At 48.7% G+C, this 13,031-nt stretch overlaps 1 protein-coding gene across 6 annotated transcripts in view; it reads left to right on the top strand.

Annotated features, from left to right (window-relative positions):
• The window catches only part of CUX1 (cut like homeobox 1), a 373,714-nt gene that overhangs the window by 166,301 nt on the left and 194,382 nt on the right, over positions 1 to 13,031 (top strand). For 5 of the 6 annotated variants that reach the window (XM_065892584.1, XM_065892585.1, XM_065892588.1 and 2 more), the window contains one exon: positions 7,187 to 7,234. The exons of the other annotated variant lie outside the window; for it this stretch is intronic. In XM_065892584.1, coding sequence (XP_065748656.1) covers positions 7,187 to 7,234 — 48 coding nt within the window. The remainder of the gene's footprint in view (positions 1 to 7,186; positions 7,235 to 13,031) is intronic. 6 annotated transcript variants of the gene reach the window in all.

A 13,031-nucleotide genomic window follows, 5' to 3' on the forward strand; every position in this document is an offset into this window, starting at 1 on the left:
CAAACCTAAACAGCCATGTCCTGGGCACCGTTCTTTCCAAGACTCAGAGGTGGGCCCGGGTGGCCACCAGATTTGAATCCACGGTATGAGATTCTGTGATGCCGGCCCTGGCATCACGTGTCAGTGTGGATGGGAGAAGTGTCATGGGTATTGGGAGTGCCAGGTCCCGAAGAGGGAACAGAGCCTTCCAGAGACCACCCAAGTGCTCAAAATGGGCAGAGAGTCAAAGATTCAGACCATCTGGGTTCAGAGACTGTGTGTCTTGTGTTACTCGCTGGCACCTCACAGGTGTGACTGAATACTGCGTGGTGATTTCATAATTTCATTTCTGTTTTGCTTTTAAATCAGAATGGTTTCTCCAGCAGTAGTCATTAGACAGAAAATTCCTCAATAGCATTTTACTGTTCAGTTTTCTGACCTAAAAAATGAGTTGTGAATCAGTGGTTTGGAGACTAATGAAAATGCTTTTCACTAGAAGCACCTCTCGATAAACATCGCTTATTTGCCATGTGCTCCAGGGAGAGAAGGGAGCAGTGCAGTACTCTGGTTTTGCCAACAGACATCCGATATTAATAATCTCAAGGGCATCGCTGTCTACGTGTTAAGATGTTTGCTGCTTTCTGCTCAGTAAATGATACAGAATTGAAGAAAATTTGAAACAGCACTGAAAAACCTGTTGCTGAATTAAGTGCGGTAATCCTATATTTAAGTTTCTTGGCCTTGTGTTAATTTCCTAATTCTCATTCACGCCAGTGGGTTTTTTGTTTGTTTAAATTTATTTATTTTTGGCTGCGTTGGGTCTTTGTTGCTGTGCACGGGCTTTCTCTAGTTGCGGCAACTGGGGGCTTCTCTTTGTTGTGGTACGCGGGCTTCCATTGCGATGGCTTCTCTTACTGTGGAAGCATGGGCTCTAGGCACGCGGGCTTCAGTAGTTGTGGCTCGCGGGCTCTAGAGCACAGGCTGCGTAGTTGTGGCTCAGGGGCTTAGTTGCTCTGCGGCGTGTGGGATCTTCCCAGACCAGGGCTCGAACCCATGTCCCCTGCAATGGCAGGCGGATTCTTAACCACTGCGCCACCAGGGAAGTCCCGCCAGTGAGGTTTTGATTGGCGTGGACCCCGTTTTCTCCAGTTTGCTGTTGCACAGGAGGGAACGTGGTCCCCTGCAATGACTGGGAGTGGTAACAGCCGTAGCTTTTGGTGCTGTTCAGAGAGCAAAAGAGCACCCTGTTCTAAAAGGACAATGCAGGGACGTCTCTGGAGGCACAGTGGTTAAGAATCCACCTGCCAATGCAGGGGACCATGGGTTCGAGCCCTGGTCCGGGAAGATCCCACATGCTGCGGAGCAACTAAGCCCATGCCCCACAACTCCTGAGCCCGTGAGCCACAACTACCAAAGCCTGCACGCCTAGAGCCTGTGCTCTGCAACAAGAGAAGCCACCACAATGAGAAGCCCGCGCACCGCCACGAAGAGTAGCCCCCGCTTGCCGCAACTAGAGAAAGCCCGCGCGCAGCAACAAAGACCCAGTGCAGCCATTAATTAATTAATTAGTTAATTAATAAAAAAGGACGGTGCAGCCTGTCATGTCCTCACTAACCAATGACGGAGCGGTCCACGGGTCAGAAGTCAGCATCCTTGGTTCTGGGTTCTTAGTTTGGTACTAAACCAGGTAATATTTGGAGGTAGCAGCATAAGATAAGGAATTTCTCAGAGTGCCCAAAATAAAATGGGAATGAATGATTTTTTTTTTAGCTGGTGACTCCAAGTACATCACTTGGTGTGTGTATGGGTGTGAATATTTAGGGCCTTTTTTCTCTCCAGCTGTCTTCAGATAGATGTGTGTGCTTGAGTACAAACACACACATCCAGCTTTAACATCTTAAGAGGTTATTTTAGCAGGTCTGCCGTGAGACGCGATTATGCCCAAAGACACGATTTTTTATACTGGGCTGGTTAAGACCGGGGCATTGGAGACCAGTTTACTTTATTTACTACCATTATGAGAGGCGTGGCTCTTCCACCATCCTGGAGTGGTCTAGAAATACTTTTGCCATCTGCTGAACTTCTCAAAGCTGGTGCTCTCATGAGGCTGGCCCTGTGCAGTCTGGCGGGGCTTGGGGTGGACCCGGAGCGAGCCGAGTAAGAGGCACTCTTCTGTGGGCTGAGCGCCAGGGCTCCCGGGTGCTTGCCCCCAAGGCTGCACCTCCACTCCGGCTCTCCCTCCTCTTGTCTTCGCAGGGTCTCAAATGCCTTGGCCCCCTACCAGCTCTCACATTCCATGACCCCATCCAGCTTCGCCGTTTCTCCTCCGAGTTTGGGCCCATTACAAGCCTTTTGAGTGGTCCGTGTGTACCCCCCACAGTGCTGGTATCCAAGCTGATGGATTCCTTTACAAAATGTCCGTGTGGCGTGGGCCTTGGGGAGAGCTCTGGGTTCACAGCCTGACTCTTCCCGCTGTGCGACCTTGGACAAATCTCCTTCCCTTTCAGAGCCTCAGGCATCCCTGTCTGTGATGTGTGGGTACCAGTCCCTTTGGTTGGCAGAGTTATAGTGAAAAGCAAATGAACGTCCTATATCTGAAGCCCCTCACTCAGACACTCTCCAAATGGGAGCTGTCATTAACTTCCGCCCGTGACCCCCTTCCCCTTGGGGCTCCCCAACCCTGTCTCGCTTCTTCCTCCACCTCACACTCACTGCAGCCTCTTCCCCAGCCCCTCACACGTTGGTTTCCAGCGCTGTCTGGATGTTCGACCCGACGGTGTTCCCAGGCCAGGTGTCTGTGGCGACATTTGACACCAGTACCTTTTCCCTCCTGAAACTGCCTCTTTGCCCTTGTGTTCCCCCGACTCTCCTTCTCCGGATTCCGGCTCTTTCACCGCTCGCTGCCTCTGGCCGTCGGGGGGTGGGGGCTCGCCGGCCTTAACCGTCTCCCCCAGGAGACCCCTGATCCGTGAGCACACGGCTTGGCCCCGAGCTGCCCGACGTGGCGGCCACCGGCCATGTGCGGCTACAAGGGGCCACTTGACATGCAGCCAGTGCAAACGGAGAGGTGGGGGGATGCGCCCCCGGTTTCAAAGACTTAACGCCAACAAAGAACGTACACTATCTCGTTAATAATTTTTATACTGGTTACATAGGAGGTGACAATATTTTGGGTATATTGGGTGAAGTGAAACTAAAATTGATTTCCTCTGTTTCTTTCTGCATTTCGGACGGAGCTGTGGAACGTTGTCAGTCACGCAGGTGGCTCGCACTCTGTGCTGGCAGCGCTGGCCTGGGAGATGGACCCCAGCCTTGAGGGCTCACATCCAGGCGGGGCAGTCTCTCACTTGCCCGGTTCTTAACACACTTTGAGAGATTGTTTGCTCTTTAATTTATTTGCTCACGCACCCATTCCATGCCCTGGGACTTCCCCCTCGGTGTGACCAGCCCGTTCTAGGCAGAGGCAACAGAGGTCTTTCTGCTGACCGGCCCATGGCCTCAGAGGGTGCCTTGTGCACCAAGCCCAGGGCCGCCCTGCAGCCCTCCCTGCTGTGCGCTGTGGGGAGCAGACTGTGTGGGGGGCCTCTCCGGGACAAGGGCCCTGGCGTGACTACAGCCAGCTTCCGCAGTCCCCACCCTTCTGGATTTCAGGCCCCTCGGGCCTAGGTTTCCTCAGCAAAGTATCCCCCGGCCCCGCGTTGGATGCTGGAGTTTGAGGGGGGGCGTGACCAAGACCCATCTCCTGCCCTCACGCGAGCCCCAGTCTGGAAGGAGGAGGGCACGTTCCTCACTCTGATCACAGCCCCCTTCACAGACTCGGGCGGGGCGAGAGGGGGCGGGAAGCGTATCCCATGCCTGACATCGGAGCCTGGCTGCTTCCGGTTCTGCAGTAGCCACTTCAGGTGTGTCGGAGGCCTTAGGGGTCCCCCTTCCAAGAGCCCGAGGGCCATCAGGTGCCACCAGCTGTCAGGTGGAGCAAGACAGGCCCTCAGCCCACGCCCAGGGCTCCCAGACCATCTGAGGCCTCCCTGGTAAGTCAAAGACCACCCGAAGCCCATGGCTTCCCACCAGCAGTTGGGAGGCAAGCAGTGCGTAGAGGTTCTCATCCTTGACCTGTCCATGTCTTATTTTTAAATTCGATTAATATGAGTCTGTGGCCTTTTGAGGGGAAGATTCGCCACAGCCCCGTGCGAGCGAGGGCGCGCACCGTTAACGCTCTGTACCCCCCACCTGTGGTCAGTGTGGACCCCGGGGATACCTGACACCTCATTCACGAGTTGCCTTCCTCACAGTCAGCCTTTTGGGAAATCAAACAGCAAACTCCATCCATCGTCTTGTGTTTGCAGTTTGTGACCAAAGTACCTCAGTGCAGTCATGCTGCCTGCCTGTCCCCTCCTGAGGGAGGCAAGGAGACTGGTCCACCCCCCTCAGAGTCCTGAGGGCTGTTTCCACCTTCATGTCCCCCCCGCCCCACACACAGGCCACGTGACCCCCTCCCGGGGACACAGTGAGCTCCCTGTGCGTAGACCTCCCGAGTAGTTACCTGCAGTGGCTGAGTTTCTCCCAAAGAAGCCAGGCTTATTCCTCGTGATGGAAAGTAGGCTTTACTGACCCTGCCTGGGGCCAGCCCGTAATCTTTCCTCCGTCACTCTTCACCCTTGGCAGCCTCTTGCCCCTCACTCTCCCTTTCGGTGTTCTATCTTATCCTTTATGTTGCCGAAAAGCACAGTGGGCTAAATGAGATAGTGTATTCGTTTCCTATTGCCGCTGTAACAAGCTACCAGACTTGGGTGGCCGAGAACAATAGAAGCTTGTCATCTGACAGCGCCAGAGGTCAGAGTCCAGGATGGGTTTTACCGGGCAGAGCTGCGTTCCTGTAGAGGCTCCAGGGGAGGCTCCAGCTTCTCAGGCCGCCCGCAAACCTTGGCTTGTGCCCCCCGTTGTTCTGACCTCCGCTTCCATCTCACATCCCCTCTGACTCTCACCCCCCTCCTCCCTCTCATCAGGACCGTTGTGATTACATCAGGCCCACCTGGATACTCCAGGGTCATCTCCCCAACTCAGGGTCCCTAACCTAATCACATCTGCCAAGTTCCTTTTACCACGTAACCTAACAGAGTCACAGGGTCTGGGGATGAGAACATGGACATCTTTGGGGGCCGTTACCGTGCTCACCGCACATAGCCATATTTATTTAAGAAGAGGCTGGCAAAGAGTTTGATTATTTTTTTGCCATGGAGTTTGGTGTAAAAATAGAGAAAATGACCCAATGGAGGAACAAAAGGACTTCTCCAAGGAAGTCACCTTTAAGGACGCAACCTATAGGAAAATGTATAATCAAAGGGGAAACTATAATTCCTCTTGAGCAAATACTTTCACAGGTTACAATACAAATCAATGTGGGTTAATTATGTTTGGCAAAGAGCTTATGGTACAGCCCTGTCTGTTAGGTCACTCTGCAGCGGTGGAGACGTCCTGTGTCTTTGCGGTCCAGTGCCGTGGCCACCAGCCTCACGTGTCTACTGAGTACTTGAAATGTGGCTCCTGCAACTGAGAAGCTGAATATTTTAATCAAGTTACATTTGAACATAAAGAGCTGGTGACAACTGTATACAACCGCATGGGCTGGAACAAGGGAGCCTCACCTGGGTCTGTAGGTAGGCGCTAGGAAGCCCTCAGTGAAGTAATTTGCAGAGTTTTCTCCCAGAGGCGAAGGTCAGTAGCTGTCCTCAGATTCTCAGAAGGGCCCCTGTCCAGAGGGAAACCACGAAGAACAGTGGAGCCGTCGTTCTTCCTAACGCTGCAGAGCTATGCGCTGTGGTCTCAAGCAGGATCCAGAGCGTGGGCTGGAGGCCCCTTTCGTTTGGGTGCTTGGCCAGAGGAACACAAAAGGCAGTTACCAAAAGAGCAGACGCCAGCGAGCCCGTGTGTACGCACAGCTCAGCTCAGGGCCTGAGTAGGCCCAGGGCCGGAGCTACGTATAGAGCTGCAGCGTTCCAGAGGCAGAGAGGCCAAGGATTCGTGTCCCCGAGCCCTCTCCTTGGCCCCTACAAAAATCCTACCTGTCTTCCCAGCTCAGATGCTGCCTCCTCTGCGACACTGCTCTTCATCTCTTTAACCTGAATTTATCCTTCCTCTTTTGTTCTCCCACAGCACGGGGGTTCTTCTTCTGAAACAATGTTTTACTTTCGCCCCATGTGATGGTTGGATTGGTACACCTTTACCAATACTAGTCGGTTTTACTTGGGTGTCTGCATCAGCCTCGGAGCTTCAAAAAAACGTAGATGCTTAGGCCTTGTGCCAGACCCGGTTCAGTAGATCGGGCTCAGTAAATACCTTACATGCCCCAGCTCTCAGTAAGGGAGATGTTGCCTTATACGAGTCCTTTCAAAGCGTTTGAAGTATTTTCTCCGTTACTTCATTTTTTTTCCTACTTTTTAAAAGTTGAGATAGAGTTGACATGTAAGATTGTGCAAGTTTGAGGTGTACAACATGGTGGTTTGTACAACGATTTACGTATTACAGAATAATGGCCATAGTAGCATTAGCTCACACCTTTATCACGTCACATCGTTAGTGTTCCTTTTATGCTGAGAACAGTTAAGGTCTAATCTCTTAGCAGCTTTGAAGTTTATAATACAGTATTGTTGACTATAATCACTATGTTGTGTGTTAGTCAATTACTTCATTTTAAATAAGATAAAATGTTCGCAGGTTCTGAAACGGGTACTGGTGGCTTAGGATAAAATTTCCAGTGACTGTATCAGACATGGATTCAAAATCCATGTATCTCCCATGAATCGTGCCCAAAAGTAGCAGCTAAAATGCAGGATGGTGACCGAAATCCACTTCAGATACAAGCAGATCAAACCTACCTTATAATATTTGATGGTATTCTAAGCAAATTGTCTTAGACTAACACCAGCAAAAACTTTAGTCCACAGCACATTCAAGATGAGGTGTATGTAACCAGGACTCAGGGAAAATAAAGCTTAGTGGTGTTCTTAAGTGAGTTCATTTAAACAACGGGGCACAGTTGGCATTATTTACGTGTATGAGGGAGGGAACGGGACAGGAGAGGCACCGGGATTGCTTGATGTAATGGTAACCAGCACCGCATTCAAAGCTGTTTTTAGGAGACCTTAACGAATGTTTCCTTCTCTTTTCTTCTCCCATGGCTGCTTCCTGACCCACCTTCTCACCCCAGGATTTGCGCAAGCAGGTAGCGCCGCTGCTGAAGAGCTTCCAGGGGGAGGTAAGCGTTTATGTTTCTCTTGCATCCTGAGCCGCCTTCCTGTTCATCACGCTTGCTTTCTGTTCTCATAAAGTAAGTGCCACTGGCGGAAGGTGCTTGCTCAGAGGGAGCCTCCCCAGCTGCACCGACCCATCCACGTGCAGGTGACGGGCTCCTCAAAGTGAGGTTTCCACCGATTCCTCGATTAAAGCCCACGTGGGAGGGGAGGCGGGATTCGGGATGTCAGAAGCAGCAGAGGAATCCGGGGAGCAGTGGCCGGCGTATCGCACTTCCCACGGTGGATTGGGCTTGCTCAGACCCCAGCCTCGGAGCCCACAGACCTCCCCGAGCTCACTGGTCCCCTGAGCTGGATAGGGGCTGCAGCCACGAAGTCTCCCACGCAGAAAGGATGTGCTCCGTCAGTCTGGTGCCTTCCCGCACAGCTGTGGGGGAAAGAGGAACTTCACAGGCAGAAGCCACGGGGAGTAGGTTTGGGCTCAGTATAAGGAACGTTTTCTCGTGGATCCTTCCAGAGAAGGGCCAGGCAAGGTGGCAGGCAGGCGGCCAGTCATCTGAGACCTGTGTGCCCTGAATGCTGTTCGTCACAGGTTATGCGGGCAGTCTGGGTGGGTGACACGCCTGCTCCTTCTCTGCCGTTTGTGTAGACAATCGGTGAACTTCAGAAAACCAGAAATGATGCTAGTGTCGGGGGATTATTCGCTCTCCGCTTCTCCTGTAGGAACGATGACCTAGTAACAGCAGCGAGGGGGAGCAAGGCTGTTTTCAAGCCCTCTAAGGAACCCACGCCGGTGGGGCCTTAGACATTCCGTGTTCCTGCAGCTTCCCAACTCACAGAGAGCCCGGGAGGAGGGGCTGGATGCGGGGAAGTGAGGGGCTGCCATTTGGCCAACTCTTAAGCGCGCGGGTGACAGCAGAAGGTGCCGGATCCAAGGAGACGGTGGAGGGCTGAGAGGCGATCCCCAGACGGCGAGGGTTGCATGTGAGGGCAGCAGCCGCAGTGAGGCTGGTGATGGCTGCAGATTTGAGAGCAGTGCAGGTGGGGCTCCTCTCTCCGTTTATAATTTCCTGCCGCAGGAAGTCGTCCCCCGTGCCTGGCTCCCTAAGGCACAGAAGGACATCAGTAGCCCAGGTCTCGGAAGGACTTGAATTGCCCTTTCCTCAGAATTACATGTCCAAACCCTCATTTTCTGAGTAAAGCCGTCACCTTACACCTGCCCACGTGTGATCTAAGCTCTTCTACTACCTGTTCAGCCGCTTTTGTGAGACCCATCAGCTTCGTGTTTCTCTGGTTGAAATAGCTCAGGGTGCTCTTTCTGTTGGTTGCTTGTTTTTCATTCTTTCTGAAAATTTTCCAACCTACCTAAAAGTAGAAAGACTTGTGTAACGAAGGGCCGAGCGCCCTTTACCCGGACTCCTCACCTGTCAGTGTTGTGCCACGTTTGCTCCCCTCCTCCCACCCCTTTGCTCAACATTTGGAAGTGAGTTGCAGCCAGCCGGCCACCCCACACCCTCAGCGGCATGGGCGTCTCCTAAAATTAAGGGCATTTCCACAGTAACCCCGAGTAGCACACCTGGGAAGATAACACAAATTTCATAATATCTGATATTCTATCCAAAATCAAATTTCCTGTTACCCCTAAAATGTCTTTTATAACTGCTCTACATTGCATTTGAGGGATATATATATATTTCTCTTTTAATATAGACACTCTCTCCACCCCCTCACCTTTGTTATTGTTACTGATTTTTTTTTTTTAAAGAATCTAAGCCAGTTGTGTAGATCATCCCACATTCTGTTGGGGCGATGGGTTTACTTCTGGCAATATATATTAAATTTAAAATGCCTGTGAGACATCTAGGCTTCCTATTTGCCTGATTTTTTTTTTAAGGCTATTTGAAAAGTAAATATTTTTATAGCACCGTTAATATCTACCAAGCTGCTGCTAATTGCTATATTTATGTTAAATAATGTGTGCTTTCCAATAAGCTGATTTGAGCAGAGGGGGCTAAATCCTGCTCGTTTCTGAAGACTGAGCTTGCATAGCAGCGGGTAACTGCACGTAGGGACCACGAGTGCAGGGATGACCAGGGGCAGCGTGTCCTGATGCTTAGGTGGGGCGGGACCCATTGTTTTTCTAAAAAGCCACCTTCTCTAGTAACCAGAGGCTCATTCTCATACCCATCACTCGAGTGTGTGCTGCTGCAGTTTTATTTATCAGATATATTCTTTGAGTTCATCCCAATGTGCTTGAGTTCCCCGAGTAGAAAGTACCGTGTTAGTGAAAAGGTAATCTTCGCCTCAGAATTTGTGCAGATTTTTTCCTTACTTGAGATCCCCAAAAGAAAAAAACAAAACAAAATAAAAAGAAAGTTTTCGGACAGCGAGAAATTCACAGGCAGAGGCCTTTAGAGTTCCTGCGTGAAGACTTCTTTGTTGTGTGTCATAACGTCACGGGAAACGCTAGCCGGGCCAGGGTGCCGTTTACGCCCTTAGCTGTTTTCTCATGGTCCTCGGTGTAAATCCAGACGCCCTCCTGCCTGTGGTTTGTGGGGCCCACGTGGTTCACTAACTGCTCACCTCTCTAGGGTCCGCTCACTCCTTCCTCCTGTGCCAGCATACATGGCCATCCTGAGTCTCTGCCAGGTCCTTGTGCACTGGGCGTCCTCACTGGCCCCCAGGCCTTTGCGCGGCTGACCTGCTTCCTGAAACATTCCTCTTCCTTCCTCTTTAACCGGCTCACTTCCTCAAGGAAGGTCTTCCCTGAGCCCCAAAGGATGGGCCAGGTACCCCCCCCCCCCATCATGTGCTCCGAGCTATTTGTGATACATTTGTCATCATACCCGAGAGCCACCTGTCACTTTTTCTCGGTTCTCCTTTTGTCTGTAAAATGTGTGAAGGCAGCCACTGTATGTTGTTCTGTTGGCCCTTGTGTTCCCAGCACCCGACGCAGCAAGTGAGAAGCAAAAAATATTTGGGCTCTCAAAGTGGTTATTGATAAATGATGGAACAGCCAGGTTCCCCCGGGGGCAGTTTTAAAAACACTTTGCCTCTCTCCTTTCTTCAGGATCTGTTGCTGTTCATAAGGTGAGAGGGACCCTGGAAGGTATGCTCGGGAAATACCTTTAGAAGAAACTAGTAAATAACGATTTGTTGTCCTTGATTGAAAGGTTTGGGATCATACAGTCATAATGGTTAATCATAATGGTTATTGCAAAGTCATCAAGTTTAACTCCTACACCCAGCCAGCTGATTGGCGAGGCAGAGGTGGGGAGGGTCAGTCCAATTTAAGGTTTATTTTAGTCCAGTAATCAGGCAGTCCCTTCAGTGAAGTGACAGTCTAGGAAAACGCTAAGTCTTCCAAATTGCCTCCCCCGCTCCTAGCTCCTCTCCCTGAGAAGGGTCCTCGTACAGAGGTTGAGGGGGTGAGGAGTTGGCTTAGGCCCTACTTCTCTTGGCTGTAGGGGAGCTGCATATTTAACCCAAGTGTCCTCAGGGAGGAAAATCCTCTTAAGAAATAACTTGGTTGCTTATATTAGAGGGGAAATAAAAGACTAAAAATCCGTGAGGCTTAGCATCCAGCTTAAAAAGTTATAAAAGTGTGATAGAATAAGTTCAAAGAAAAGAGGAGGAAGTAAATAAAAAGTGCAGTAGTAGTATATAAATTAAACTGAATGAAAAAGAAAAGGAAGACCCAAGAAAGAAATAGCCCAAAAGCTGGTTCTTGGAAACAACTACTACAGTAGACAAACCACCTTCCTAAATCAAGGGGAAAAAAGGTTAGGAAGGAAAACATGATAACTTTGCAGCTGCAGTAGAGATTAAAAAGATAGTAAGGGAATATTATAAACAATTTTATGCCAATAAATGTTAACACCTAGGCAAAATGGACAAATTTCTGGTATGCTGTGATGTACCAAAGCTGATTAAAGAAGTAGAAAACCTGAATAGCCTTATAACTATTGCAGAAATATTTCCACAAGGTCTAGACGGTTTTATGGGAGAGTCCAATCAGTCATTCATGAAACAGATAGTTCTCTTCTTTTGCAAATTGGGGAAATTTCTTTTCTTTCAGAAAACAGAAAAAGAGAACACTTCCTAACTCATTTTATGAAGCTAATGTAACCTTCATACCAAAACCAGACAAGAACAGTATAAGAAAAGAAAATTAAAATCTGTCTTGTTTATGAATAGATATGCAAAAGTCTTTAAAAAGGTATCAATAAATTGACTCCATCAAGCTCCATGTATCCCAAGAATGTTGTGTGGTTTAACAGAAAGAATTAGTTAATGCAAGTTAGTAATAATCATTCTCAGATTAAAAAGGAAAAATCTCAAAAGTTACAGGAAAAGAATTTGGTAAATTTCAACATTCATTCACGATTTTAAAAAAAACTACCAGCAAACCAGGAATAGAGGGGAAATTTGTTAACCTGGGAAAAGGCATTTATCAAAAACCTACATCAGTCGTCATATTCAGTGATGTTAAAAACATTCCCGGGCTTCCCTCGTGGCGCAGTGGTTGAGAGTCTGCCTGCCGGTGCAGGGGACACGGGTTCGAGCCCTGGTCTGGGAGGATCCCACATGCCGCGGAGCAGCTAGCCCCGTGGGCCACAATTGCTGGGCCTGCACGTCTGGAGCCTGTGCTCCGCAACAAGAGAGGCGACAGTGAGAGGCCCGCGCACCACGATGAAGAGTGGCCCCCGCTTGCCGCAACTGGAGGGAGCCCTCGCACAGAAACGAGGACCCAGCACAGCCATAAATAGATAAATAAATTAAAAAAACAAAAAAAAAAACATTCCCTATGAAATCAGGAACAAGACAAAAATGCCTACTGTTGCCACTTTTATTTAACATTGTACTGGAAGTCTTGGAAGACTAGTCTTCATGGAAGACTAGAAAAAGAAATAAAGTACAAGTATTAGAGCAGAAGAAATAAAACTGTCATTTTTCAAGTGAGCCTCGATTATTTAACAAGGTTACTAGATACAAAATCAATATAAAAAAGTAATTGCATATCTCTACGTCAGTAGCAAACTGAAAAAGGATACCACTGCAGATAGCAACAAAAAAATAAAGGATACCTAGAAGTAAATATGACAACACACAGGAACTCATTCTGGAGAAAAGTATAACATTCTTATTGAACAATATTAAAGAAGAGTTAAATGGAGAAACTCAAGGTGTTCAAGGAGAGAAATTCCCACTACTGTATTATTAAAGACATCAATTTTCCCCAAATTGATGATAGAGTGAGTCATTGTAGTTTCAATCAAAATTCTAACAGTATTTTTCATGAAACTTGAAAAGCTGATTCCAGAATTTATATGCAAGAGCAAATGGTCAGTAATGACAAAGGTAATAGTAAATAAGACAGAGAATTTGCCCAACCAGATTATCAAAGCTACAGTAATTGGCACAGGGACAGATAAATACACCAGTGGGACGTAGTAAAGAAATCAGGAACTGACCTGTGCATATACAGAAGCCAGATATATTGCAAACATGGCATTGCAGATCAGTGAGGAAAGCGTGGACTTTTCAATAAATGGTCTCCTGACCATTGGTTATCGTTATGGAATTAAATGAAATTAGATCCCTACCTCACACCATATGCAAACACAAATTACAGGTAAAGACTTAAGGTAAAACTTTCAACCTTTCAGAAGAAAATATAGAATATGATGACTTTGGGTTGGGTAGGATTTCTTAAACAGGAAACCATAAAGGAAGACATTGTTGCATTCAACTACATTAAAATTTTAAAGTAATAGCTTTCTTTTTCTCATGGAAAGACAG

The sequence above is a fragment of the Phocoena phocoena genome, chromosome 15 (genome assembly GCF_963924675.1).
Source record: "Phocoena phocoena chromosome 15, mPhoPho1.1, whole genome shotgun sequence".
Lineage (NCBI taxonomy): Eukaryota > Metazoa > Chordata > Mammalia > Artiodactyla > Phocoenidae > Phocoena > Phocoena phocoena.